Below are 12,387 nucleotides of genomic sequence, written 5' to 3' on the forward strand. Positions count from 1 at the left end.
GATGGGTACCAAGTTCATTTCGATCATCCCAAAGATATTGAGTCTATAGAAATATATCCTACTTTGACAAAATTCTCAGACTCGAATAGAGAGGGAAAATATATAGATATTTGGAGAGAAAGAGGAAGAGACGTAGGTGATGTAGTTGTATACTTCTTAAGGTTCCACCGTTATGAGTCCAGGCCCAGTCACGTGAATACCATTCTCATCAGAACAGCGTCCTCTTCACCTAATCTCCATCTTTGCTTTAAGCTTGCTCCCAGACGTCAGCTTACGTTTGGCTTCGGGAACAGATACATATCACTCGCTTTGACCGGCCTTACTTTCCTCCAACGCCCCTATCCCGCCGTGGCCCTGAACCGCCAACCTTCCCCGCTTTGCTCAGCTTGTTGATTGTTGCGTATTCGCACTCAACGACAACACCCCTCCTCGGAAAAGACTATCGAGAGCCTATTTCGTCCCAAATACAATAGACGCAGTACAACCCCCTATCTGCTGGAAGATATCGCGAATCCGCCCATGTTCGCCTTGAAACCTTCGAGTCTTGACGTCCCCTCGTTCTGCCCGCGCTTTATAAAATAGAGCATCCGGCGCATTACCTCCGATATTCGTTTCGTTTATCTTTGCTGGACCTAGTACCTCCAATCTGGCGGTGGCGCCTGTGAACCCCTCACACCATTCATCTCTACTTTCGGTGAACATTATTTTGCCGCCAAAGATCCTCCGCCATGTCTCTCCACACCTCCTACCACGCCGATTCAGATGCGGACGATGAATACGAGCGCAGTGTGATAACTTCACCGCACCTTCACATCGATTCAGAATCTTCTCCTACGGACTCGGACATTCATTCATCAGAACACACCCCGACCAAATTCGGACATCCGATCGATGGTCCTCGCTCACCGCGAACACTCATCACGGAATGGGGAGTTGATGAATGCAAGGAATTTTTGACATCGCTTGGATTACTTCAATATCACGGCACATTCCGAGGTAAGCCGAGGTGTTCGGGCATATTTAGTCGCGCTCTTTACTAACCATAGATATTACCCAGAAAATGCAATTGTTGGTGAAGCTCTGATTGCCCTAAAGCATGAGGAGTTGAAGGAAATGGGCATCAACAGTGTGGGACATCGATTGACGATTTTGAAAAGCGTGTATGAAATCAAAGTCAAGCAAGATGTTCCCCTCGATGCAGACCATTATATTCCACTTTGTATGTTCTCAGACCTCCGATTTAACCTCGCTTCTAACCCATGCTTGCAGCGGCGGACCAGAGTATGAATGAAACTGCGACACAAGAAGATCTTGCACGATTAATCAAATCGATTCAAGTTCGAGACGAAAAGCTCATGTTGGTTGAAACGGAGCTGCGCCGAATCACAGACGATTACCGGCGATTGCGCGAAGAAATCCTACCAGTGATCAAAATAGTAAAAGATCGGTCACACCCATTACCTCCGCCCTCTTCTGGTGGGCAATCTTCAGAAAACTGGCAGGACAGCACGGCCACTCTCACATCAAATCCTCAACCCACAGTCGAACTTTCTTCTGGGTCGAAAATTGCGCGGGCTTTCTCCAAGCGCATTCATCCTAATGGCAACACACCCAAAAACAATTCGCCAACCCACCCTCCACCTACGAGCTATGATGCACGCTCTCATCACGACAACCTTAATCCGTCAGCCGCTTCCTTGGCTGCCTCGTCCCATTTGACAACCTCAATGAATGGAGGATCACAACTATCACCTGGAATTCCTTCACCAACATCCCCTCACCACCACCACGGTCATCCCCAGACACTCAATCCACGATCATATACCCAACCACTCTCTAGCGCGAACCGCAACACAGCCTATGACTATACTGAACAGACCCCGACAATACATTCTAGAGGAGACCGACTCACCCCGAGTCAGCTTCCAACATCCCGCGCCGAAACACCATCCACTGCATCACGTCTTGACCCACGACTCGATAGATCTGACTCACGGGGCGGCGGGGGCGGCGGCGGCGGCGGCGGCGGCGGCGGCGAGAATCCAAATAGCGTGGAGATCTTCAAGTCATTCCGAGTCTCTTGGGAAGATCCCTGCTACAAGGTTCTACCGGCTGCTCTTAAGAAATACAACATCAACTCTGACTGGAAGAACTACGCGCTTTATATCGTTTATGGAGATCAAGAGCGTTGCCTGGAATTGCAGGAAAAGCCCCTTCTCTTGTTCAAGCAGCTAGAAAAGGAAGGACGGAAGCCAATGTTCATGTTGCGGAAGATCCACATGGATAACCCTTCAGGCACTCCAGGGCCTGGTGCATCAGCACCTAACAGTGCTGGCTTCGAGGGTGGCCGACAAGGACAAATCAATCTTCCAGGCGGTGTGCTCTGATTTTTTCTCGATGCAATCCTTCCTCTTTCGATGCACGCGTGTCTGTGGCTTGAGATACCCGGTGACTATCGACTACGTGTTAGGATTATTTCTTCCATTGCATTCGATTTTATAGGCCATGGGATCATGTCGTGTTGGTTTTGTCGGTGTTTGGTGTGCTATGGGAGTGCCGGTATACCGTATTCGGGATATGGATTTATGGGTGACATTGGCGTTTTCTGCTTCTCATGACGCTTCTATACCAGATTTGTCGATGTCCCATGCAGCATTGTGCATCATCAGCCTTTTTTTTTACTTCTTTCAAGATATCCTTGACTGGCATAGGACTTTGGTCCGGTGTTTTTTTTATTATAGCATAGTACATACTGAGCTTGTACATGAGATTCCCATTTTTTATTCCCATTGTCTACGGGCTTCAATTTATTCATTGTTTTCAAATGAGACAGATTACAAGAAATGGCCACTTGTACAAAAGAGACTTCAATGTCTATGTTGCTTGCTTCTTAAATTAAACCATCCACGAATTTGAACTGTTCATCAATCATTGCGCTTTGATGCCCGCGCAATGGATTTTGGGTATGGCCAGTTGTAATTCCTAGTATTCATACTGCCTACAGTTAATATTTATATTACTAACATCTGAGAGATTCCGATTATGGTATGAAGCGATATTGTATTCAAATCTATGGTAAATCACATAATGTGAAAAAGGTATGTGACGTCCTCCCCACAGCTAGCGCCCATAGGGTACCCCGAAAGATACCCTAGCATAGCTATAAAGTGTTGTATAAAGAGGAACGCCTTTCTATACTCTCCAGGGCCGGGAACGGAAGAAAACCCATGAAGGCCGAAGCCATCGGATAAGCCTCAGCAAGCCACAAAGTGGAGCCCCGTGAAGTTGATAGAAAAGAAAAAGAAAAGGAGTAAAGACGCGGGAGATCCGGCCGTATTTATGTGTCGGTGCCTTTTTCCACGCTAGAGCTGATTGGGCCTCGGTTAATATGTCCCGGATATAAATAAAGAGAAAATCACAAAAAGACAAAAAAGAAGAGGTCGTGCCCGGGATCGAACCGGGATCGGTGGAATCAGAATCCACAGTGATAACCATTACACTACACAACCCAATTTGTTGAAAACGGGCTCCATATTGTATACCATAAACCAGTGCTGAAACAAAGGATATACTCCTGGAAGCCTCCATTTCAAACTTGGTAAATCCTAGGTTTTAGGGTTGAGGTTACCTATACTTTGTGTGGAAGGCTTTTTCACACTTCCAATTGAGCAAGTAATTCGGCTATAGGAGTCGAACTTCCTCCCTTAAGCCTTCTAGTTAACCGATCCACCATATAACTTGCAAAGGCAGCCTTCAGAGTCTCGTCGGTCTTTATGATCACCAAAGGACAGATATCTTGCAGGTAGAGTGAGACTCGGTGGTTTTATTGACGTTTGTGTTGGCTCTTGGCAAGGATTTTATAGAAATTTCAAGGCCTGTTTCAATTGCCTGTCTTTCCCCGTGTTCAATGGCCCTACCACGGGTGGGTGGTGTAGGGATATGAAACGGTCTAGCCAATTACATCAATATGCTTCAGCTCAGGATTTATCAGGAATTCAGGTGCTTTTGCAATTACTTCAGCGGCCTCTATATAACCTGTTGGTCCCACATTTCTTTTGATATTCGTAGATCTGTCTAGTGTTTACTTGGCCGCCGGAATTCACCGGTCTCTTGGTTGTTGGCATTGGGGGGTTCAGTTTGTCGATTAATGACTAGGTTGTAGCAGTTTGCCATATCAGAGATGTTGCGTACTAACCTTTCTAGTATTCGTTATTATTTCTACCCATTATATATATTAGTCACAGCAGCCACGTCTGTAGTGCTATTGTCCCGGAATAGCTAGAATTTCTTCAACACCAGGACCATGAGCGAACAAAAAAGAAGCCCTGGCTACACCGAAACAGTGACACTACAAACTCGACCCATGACAGTTGTAAACGAGTAAAAACGGCATATACCAGAAAGAATAGTGTGAAAGATCTCTGATATTAGGGCCATGGAAGCAGAGGGAGTTATATATGCCTGGGAAACTATCAATTTGACCCCTTTAACGGTGCAATAGCCAAAGTGATACCAGTGAAATCAATCAGTCTTCGAACGATTTATTACTTCTGTTTCAGTAAAGGATGTGAGCCCATCTGGTGGCATTTCATTGGTTGGGACCCAGACCATGCCAATCTTCCATCTAGCCTATAGGGCCAACTTTTTTTTATTCAGAATCTTCTAGTGTCAAAATGACATAGCATCATAGGAATGGCGGCGGATTCCTTCGTCATCAAGTCGACAGTGATGAGCCTAATCACGCCCATAATGCCCATTTTTGATCACCATGGAAATACCATAGTACTTGGGGGTCTAGAAAGAAAAAAAAAAAGGCAAAGCGAGAAAGGAGAGAAGACAGGAATGAGATGAGAGGGAAAAAAGAAATTTATTGTTAGAAGAAGACTACTGCTGATGCTGCAGCTGGTATAGAGGTATATTGTAATTTATTGAATTTGGTTTATGATGCATATCACGGAAGCTGCATTTATCCAATTAGGTTGTGTAGTGTAATGGTTATCACTGTGGATTCTGATTCCACCGATCCCGGTTCGATCCCGGGCACGACCTCTTCTTTTTTGTCTTTTTTTTTCCCCTTCCTAGGGATTTCTTTTGGTCATTCTTAATATGCACTAAATTCTTCTTAACAAGCTTCAATTTCAGCCACAAGGCCAAAATCCGAAACAGAAGCCCTCCACAACGTTGGGAAACCTTCTAACGTTCCAAGGGAATATCCACGTGCTTGCGGGCTTAGCCCCGGGCCCTGGCATCCCGGGCTACCCCGTGGACATTCCGAATGGGTATACCGGGAGGCACCCGAGACCATGTCAAATTTCATCTCTATTAGGGTTCCAATGGTTTGTGTCAATAACAAGATATGCAAGGCTAGTTTGACTGTGCCAATAGCCATTTGCCAGTATATTCCCAGGTTAAATAGCCATAGATGAGAGATAAATTCAAACGCGTGACCAGACCGCAAATTTGGTTCCCGAAATCTTATTTCTGCCGATATCCTTTCACCTTCCATACCTCATAATCATGACTGGGGATTTTAATGATTCTGTCGAGAGCAGTTATGTTCGGTCGCCATTGCCAACCAGAGTCCGGAGTGCCTGCGAAAGATGCCGTCGCCATAAATCTCGGGTAAATCCTCTCTAGTCAGGACCTAGAGACATATACTGAAACCCACTTGCACCTAGTGTGATCCTGTTCGGCCTTGCTCGGTCTGTATCCGAGCCAATGTTGATTGTCGACCACTTCCAACAACGCAACCGCGGAGGGCCACTCTGCCAAAGTAAGCTGCACAGCGGGGTGCTTTAATGTTCTTTTACTTATATGGGATATTAGGCGCCTGGGTTCCAGAAGAAACCCGCGAACTGACCGACATCAATCCAATCGGCCTTCAGTGACTACCCCAGTGACGACTACCGAAAAGTCACCGGATGAAAATGGCCTTGGTCGCGGTGAAAGAAGCCCCGATCAGAGCAGATTGATACATATGCACCCTAGCGGCGATGATGCCGACTTCCCTGCTGGAGATCGGAACATGGCCTCGGCTCTCGACTGCGGTGAAGCCGAATCCGCCATAGGAATTGCTCGCAGAATCTGTCAACTTGGCAGCCATAACATTGATGAACAAACCACATCCGCCATACCTGGCCACCAGGCTAGCAGCGGTGGTTCTTTGGCAAATTCGGCAACTGGTCAGCGCATTCCGATATCTTCCATCTTGAGGCAGCCATTCCCTCCTATGGAACTTGTACACAGTCTGCTGGAAGATTACTTTGATGCCATACACTGGTTTTCTCTCGCCGTTTACGAGCCAAAATTCAGAAAGAGCCTCTGTTCCATCGCTGATGGTTATGCATATCCCTCGCAAAGACCATTCCTCGTGCTATTAGCCATTATGCTTGCAATGGCATCGTGGTACCGATCTCAGAAGAGTTGTGCTGATCCGGCCGACAACACCGATTATATGGAGAAATTGAGCGCAGATTTGTTGGGACTAGTTGAGTCCAATGTAGTGGAATTGATGGATCAACCCTCAATCACCTCCGCCCAGACCTGCATTCTCTTAGGGTCACATCACGTCTATCATGGCCGCCCAAATCTCTCCTTTTCCTTATTAGGAGCGACCATAAAGATGTCTCAGTCTTTAGGAATGCACCGAGGACTTGGACGGGGGGATTTCGAAAATATCGAGGAAAGAAAAAGGGTATGGTGGACGATTTATACATGGGATAGGTTTGCGTCAATTACCTATGGTCGGCCACTGGGCATCAACGACAAGGATTGCAATCTTGACATGCCAGCGGATGTGTTCGAGAACCCCAAATTTGTTGCCCCGGCCACCGGTCAGGCTAGCCCCATATGCTATTCAACCTACCAGCGGGAGTTGAACCAGCTCTACTTGATTGCATCGCCTGCCCTCAAGACCGTTTTCGGCTCACGTACTCTAAGGGCGTCCGAACAGCTAAACGGTGACACATATTTTGCACTGGTCAGGCACGCCACCGAGAACCTCCAGAAATGGCGATCATGTCTACCGAATCATCTGGCATTGGATCTTAATCGGGACTTCGATACCGATGATCGGCCGAGCGCGAGAGCACACGCCCTGCAGTCTCTGTCGCTCCAGCTGACATACGACAATGTTCTCATTGTACTGCATCGACCTTTGCTAGCACGGCAGGTTGATCATCTCTATACCGTGAATACACAATCACCGGAAGGAAGCAGAACAGATAACCTTATGTACCACCCGAACACCACTCCCTCCGTGGCCCAGTCGAACTTACCTTCCAACTCCGCATTTCCCAATACCCAGACCACAAGTCCGGATCTATGGATGAATGCCGCAAAGAGGACATCGAGAGTGACAGAAATGCCGACTCTAGCCCAGCTCGCAACTGACAGCCATCTCGGCGCATTTCTCGCCATCAACCTATTTAACGCCGCAATTGTGTTGGCTGTGATGGCTCTCTCAGAGCCTCTTTCCGATACCGCACAGGAAATGAAGCGCACTATTACTCGCATTCTTCGTCTGCAAGATCTACTCGGAAGACGGTTTGCACTGTCGAAACAAAGCACGGCTGTGCTGAAGAATGTTGCTATCATGCTCCTCCGTCGTGAATCAGCTGCCATGCTTGCTCCAATTACCGGAACAAGCCAGGTAATGGGTCACCAGCCTTTACAGACTCTGGCAGATCCGTCATTGATTTCTGTTGAAGATACACTTCGGATGCCGCTTGATGCGGCATGGGATTCTCGTGATCCCCTTGCTAAAGATCAACGTCTGCCCGACCTCAGTAGAGCTGATCGCCTGAACAATAGCTTAACATCTGTCCAATATGGTAAGTTTTATCACTCATACGAGGTAGCTCAAATGACAGGCCTTGCTAACGCAAACATATTTTCCAGCATTGGGTCCAGGGGATCGCTCCGGCATTCCTACTGGCGGAGAGAACCTTCAATTTCGTGAGTTTGTTGAGCCAGGTATACAGACACATGAAGTGTGGCAGCCAGCAGAATACGATTGGAGTATGCCTGGTCTGGCTCGGGAACCTTTAGAAAACACTCACCAGGATAGCGTTGAAGGCGGGTTGTATTGGTTATGGGACATGACGTGGAATGGAGTCGGAGGGTAATCGGGCATCTTATAAAAACGCCACAAACATAAAAAGATGAAGAGAGTGCAGGTGCCCGGCCATACTGCAATTATTACGCATCGCCCCAATATTATGGTCCTGTTCATCCTTTTTATCGATAATCTAAAGTCACAAACGCAGGAGCTATACTAAAGTTGCTTTTGCCTCTTCCTCGTCGACATCCGGACCATAGATCACACTCTTAATCCCACCTCGACCGGCGACATTCTTGAAAGCGTCCTCGGCCTGACTGAAAGGAAACTCATGAGTAACGAGACTATCCAGCCTGATCCGGCGCGAGTCCAACAATCCAATGGCCAATTTAAAGTCTCCAGGCCCGTACCGGAAGCTTCCTTTGAAAACAATCTCTTTATCACAGATCTGACCAACCGGAACCGACGGGTTCGGTTTCCCCAAGCCAACTTGAATGAACGTGCCGCCCTGCGCGAGAGCAAGGATACCACAGTTCAGACAAGGCTCAGCCCCAGTTGCATCCAGAGCAATATCAGCACCATCCAAACCAGCAGCCGCTAACAAATCCGCCGCATTCTTATCCGCCGCCTCGTCGCTCATTTGATACGTGTGCGTAGCACTATACTTCACCGCAGAAGCAAGTCGAGCAGGGACAACGTCCACAGCAACTACCGTTGACGCACCGAAGGCCCGCGCAACAGCACAGCAGAGCAATCCGACCGGCCCAGCTCCGAATATAATCACTGATTTATCCTGCATGAAACCTGCTAAGCGACAGCTGTGCACAGCTACGCTAAGAGGTTCGATCAGGGTACCGTCGCGCATGGAGATGTGGGGTGGGAGCTTGAAACAGCATTCTGCAGGCAGGCGGTAGTAGGTAGCGAGAGTTCCATCGTAAGGTGGTGTCGCGGCGAACCGCATCGCCTTGCATAGGTTGTAGCGGCCGTTGCGACAATGATTGCAGGTGTTGCAGGCGATACCGGGCTCGAGAGCGACACGGTCTCCAACGGCCAGGCCTTGAACTTTGCTTCCGCTCTCTACAACCACTCCCGTTGACTCGTGGCCCAGGGTTATGGGGCCTTCGACGACATATGGGCCTATTCGGCCGTGTTGCCAGTAGTGGACCTGTGTGGCGAGGATCTTGTTAGTTTCAATTGCATGGAGGGTGTAGATATGGAAAAAGAACGGGGTAGAAGGGTCGAAGGCATTTCACTCACATCTGAACCACAAAGACCTGTTGCAATGACTCGGACTATGACATCTCGGTCTGACAGGAGTGTGGGTGTACTGCGTTCTTCGAATGTAAATGTGCCACCGGGATGTAGTACAAAGGCCTGATTGGCTGTCTGGATAAATTTTCAGAGTAAGCAGATGCAATGTAAACCCATACCTTTGGGTCACGGACTAGGGTCAGGACTACCTGGGGAGCTTCTGTAGCGGTCATTGCGGTTTTCTTTTTGATTTTAATGAGCAAATCTTCCGGGATTCTACTGATCTTTAAATGTTATGGATCTAAGGATTTTACCCACCCAGTTACATATGAAAATTGAGCATGCGGATATCTATTGAGACTTATCCGGCGGATGGCTCCAAGTTCAACCTATATTCCCGTGTACTTCGGTATTCCCTATCCCGAATTCAAATCCCGGCAAGTTCAGGAACCGGGTTGAACGGTTGATATTCGCCACCGGAACCGAGACTAGGGCTCCACCTTATACTCCCGGAACCGTTCCCCCAGCCAAGATCAAACATTTGAAAGAGTCGAAGGTTATGTGCAGGTCTAAATGATAGTACGACTTTACCCGTCGGGACAAATGCCCAGAAACTAAGGCTGCTAGGTACCTCCTTGTCCAATAGCAATCCCGAGCCATGAAAACATATGGTTTCGGTAAACTACCGGGCTGATGACCCCATGATGTATCTTGGGATCCATTTCCCCGTTATCCTGGAGAAAATTTTCACTTCTGCATGTGTCTGGGGTATAAGTGTAAAGCCATTCTCCGGCCAGCTACCGATGCTGTCACAAAATATCTCTTGATCCAATCCACAAGTGATTTTTATCGTCATCGTTGGTCAATTGCTCTTCGGCACTATGACTATCACGAAATCTTCCGAGCTGACACGCGGCGGGACAATCAGGGAGCGTTCCCTCGCTGTCGCCGCGCAAGTCGAGGAACAGCAGACCTGGCTGGAGAGGAAACTTAAACCCAAGAAGGTCTCGGCCAGGTATCCCTGCAAAGGCACACCTTTACTATATGCAACATGTGCCTTTGGCAGCTTGGGAGATGCTCTTTTCGGTTATAACTCTGGTATAATATCCTCGAATATATTGTCAAGATAGCTGCTGATTGGATAGGTATCATGTCCGGCCTGCTGGTCAACGAAATCTTTATAGCTCGCTTCTTCAAAAACTATGGAGGAGCCGACGGGACGACAAGTGGGGTCGATCCCTCGATCACAGGCATATCAGTTGCGTGTTTGCAAGCAGCAGCGGCGGTAGGAGCACTCATAGCAGGTCGCCTCGGAGACATAATTGGCCGAAAGAAATGTGTCCGTCTCGGCGCTTTTATCTACTTCTTCAGCTCGTTTATTCAAATATTTGCGCCAGATTTTGGGACTTTCATTGCAGGCCGTACCATCCAAGGACTGGGCGTGGGCTTCCTCTCCATGACTGTACCTATCATTCAAGCCGAGATTGCTGCCCCTCATCGCCGAGGGTTGATGGTCGGTATAGAGTACACCTGTTTGATCGCTGGATATATGATTTCTTGCTGGGTGGACTACGGCTTTAACTTCTTGCTGCCACATCATGTTTCATGGCAGGGACCCTTTATCATCCAGATTGTGTTCTCTTTTGTCTTGTTTGGCATGTCCTTCTTCCTACCAGAAACCCCTCGATGGTTGGCGTTGAATGGTTTCGTGGACGAAAGCTTGCAAACAATTGCAGATCTACATTCTGATGGTAATACGGAAGCGGAGCATGTTCAGCGGACGTTCCTCGAAATTCAAGAAGCGGTTATCTATGAGAACAACCTCGGGAAGTCCAGTTGGAAGGCAAGGCTCCCCTACTTGTGTGACTTGTTAATATCGTGGATCGCTAACCCTGGATGGCCATTTTGTAGGAAATGTTCACCCGGTATCGTAAACGAACCATCGTTGGAATCACGGTGCAGATGTTTGCGCAGATCAATGGAATCAACATCATCTCCTTCTACCTCCCTAGCACCCTGTCCTCCGCTGGCTACGATAATCGCAAATCCCTGCTCTTCACTGCTGCGAATGCTCTTCCCTACACCGCTGCAACAGTTGTCACATGGTGGTTAGCAGATAGATGGGGCCGAAAGCCTTTGCTCATTCTTGGAGGTCAGTTCAAGGGAACAATCGAGTTGTTGGTTAGTGACTAAAAGCTAACAATCTAAATATAGGTCTCGGCATGGCCGTACTACTAGCCATTGTCTGCGTCTTCACGGAAATAAACGTGGATATCCACATCAAAGCGAACGGCCAGTATGCTTTCGTTATGCTTTACAATATCATCTACGGATTCACCTGGGGTCCGATGCCATGGCTTCTACCTGCAGAGATCTTCCCACTCCGGGGCCGGAGTAAAGGCATGGCCCTAGCCACGACTAGCAATTGGATATTCAACTTCATCATTGGGATGGTCTCTCCTGACGCTTTCTCTGGTATTCACGGTTATTTCTACCTGGTGATTGCAGGATTTTGTCTCAGTTCGGCCATCCTCGTTCACTTTTACTATGTCGAGACGGCACATCATTCTCTAGAGGAGATTGCTGTTGCATTCGGTGACAAGGCGTTTGCGGATTCTGATGAGGTTATGGAAATGACTGATGCGAAGAGTGAGCAGGTGGAATACTCGGCGTGAAGGAGACCTGATGCTCTTGATTGTGGATTATCTCATACATCGGCTTTTTCGTTGGACTCCATGGTGTTCTATATGATAGGAATCAAGGACCCTTACTATTTATTGTTATAATCGGCATTCTGAGACTCCGTAGAATTTATATTAACAATATGCACGTTTCTGCGTAGATGTTGATACTACGATGCCGCCCTTGAACTTGTGAGGTGGACCACGGTGACTAAGTTATTGAAATAAAATTATCCAACTATCAAATAGGTGATAATGGTCCAGGCCGAAAAAAAGGAAGAAAAAAAGAGAGGTCGTGCCCGGGATCGAACCGGGATCGGTGGAATCAGAATCCACAGTGATAACCATTACACTACACAACCTGATTTGTTGCTTCACGAATTTTACATTTGACAC

General features: G+C 47.7%; 4 protein-coding genes across 4 annotated transcripts; 3 read left to right on the top strand and 1 right to left on the bottom strand.

Annotated features, from left to right (window-relative positions):
• Nucleotides 1-728: 728 nt before the first annotated feature.
• N7447_010043 (adaptor protein STE50) lies at nt 729-2,387 on the top strand (the record flags this gene model as incomplete). Its single annotated transcript, XM_057234305.1, has 3 exons — nt 729-996; nt 1,058-1,219; nt 1,270-2,387. 3 exons carry the CDS (start codon nt 729-731, stop codon nt 2,385-2,387), a joined length of 1,548 nt encoding a protein of 515 aa, XP_057081589.1.
• Nucleotides 2,388-5,554: 3,167 nt separating this feature from the next.
• On the top strand, nt 5,555-8,126 carry N7447_010044 (fungal specific transcription factor domain-containing protein; the record flags this gene model as incomplete). The annotated part of the gene is made up of 4 exons (XM_057234306.1): nt 5,555-5,622; nt 5,679-5,773; nt 5,886-7,832; nt 7,900-8,126. 4 exons carry the CDS (start codon nt 5,555-5,557, stop codon nt 8,124-8,126), a joined length of 2,337 nt encoding a protein of 778 aa, XP_057081590.1.
• A 144-nt stretch (nt 8,127-8,270) lies between these two features.
• On the bottom strand, nt 8,271-9,543 carry N7447_010045 (NAD(P)-dependent alcohol dehydrogenase; the record flags this gene model as incomplete). Its single annotated transcript, XM_057234307.1, has 3 exons — nt 8,271-9,224; nt 9,317-9,445; nt 9,490-9,543. 3 exons carry the CDS (start codon nt 9,541-9,543, stop codon nt 8,271-8,273), a joined length of 1,137 nt encoding a protein of 378 aa, XP_057081591.1.
• A 648-nt stretch (nt 9,544-10,191) lies between these two features.
• N7447_010046 (sugar porter family MFS transporter) lies at nt 10,192-11,985 on the top strand (the record flags this gene model as incomplete). Its single annotated transcript, XM_057234308.1, has 4 exons — nt 10,192-10,408; nt 10,456-11,153; nt 11,222-11,462; nt 11,525-11,985. 4 exons carry the CDS (start codon nt 10,192-10,194, stop codon nt 11,983-11,985), a joined length of 1,617 nt encoding a protein of 538 aa, XP_057081592.1.
• Between the last annotated feature and the right edge of the window lie 402 nt (nt 11,986-12,387).

The sequence above is a fragment of the Penicillium robsamsonii genome (assembly GCF_028829455.1).
Source record: "Penicillium robsamsonii strain IBT 29466 chromosome Unknown utg000006l_segment0_segment0, whole genome shotgun sequence".
NCBI classification, from domain to species: domain Eukaryota; kingdom Fungi; phylum Ascomycota; class Eurotiomycetes; order Eurotiales; family Aspergillaceae; genus Penicillium; species Penicillium robsamsonii.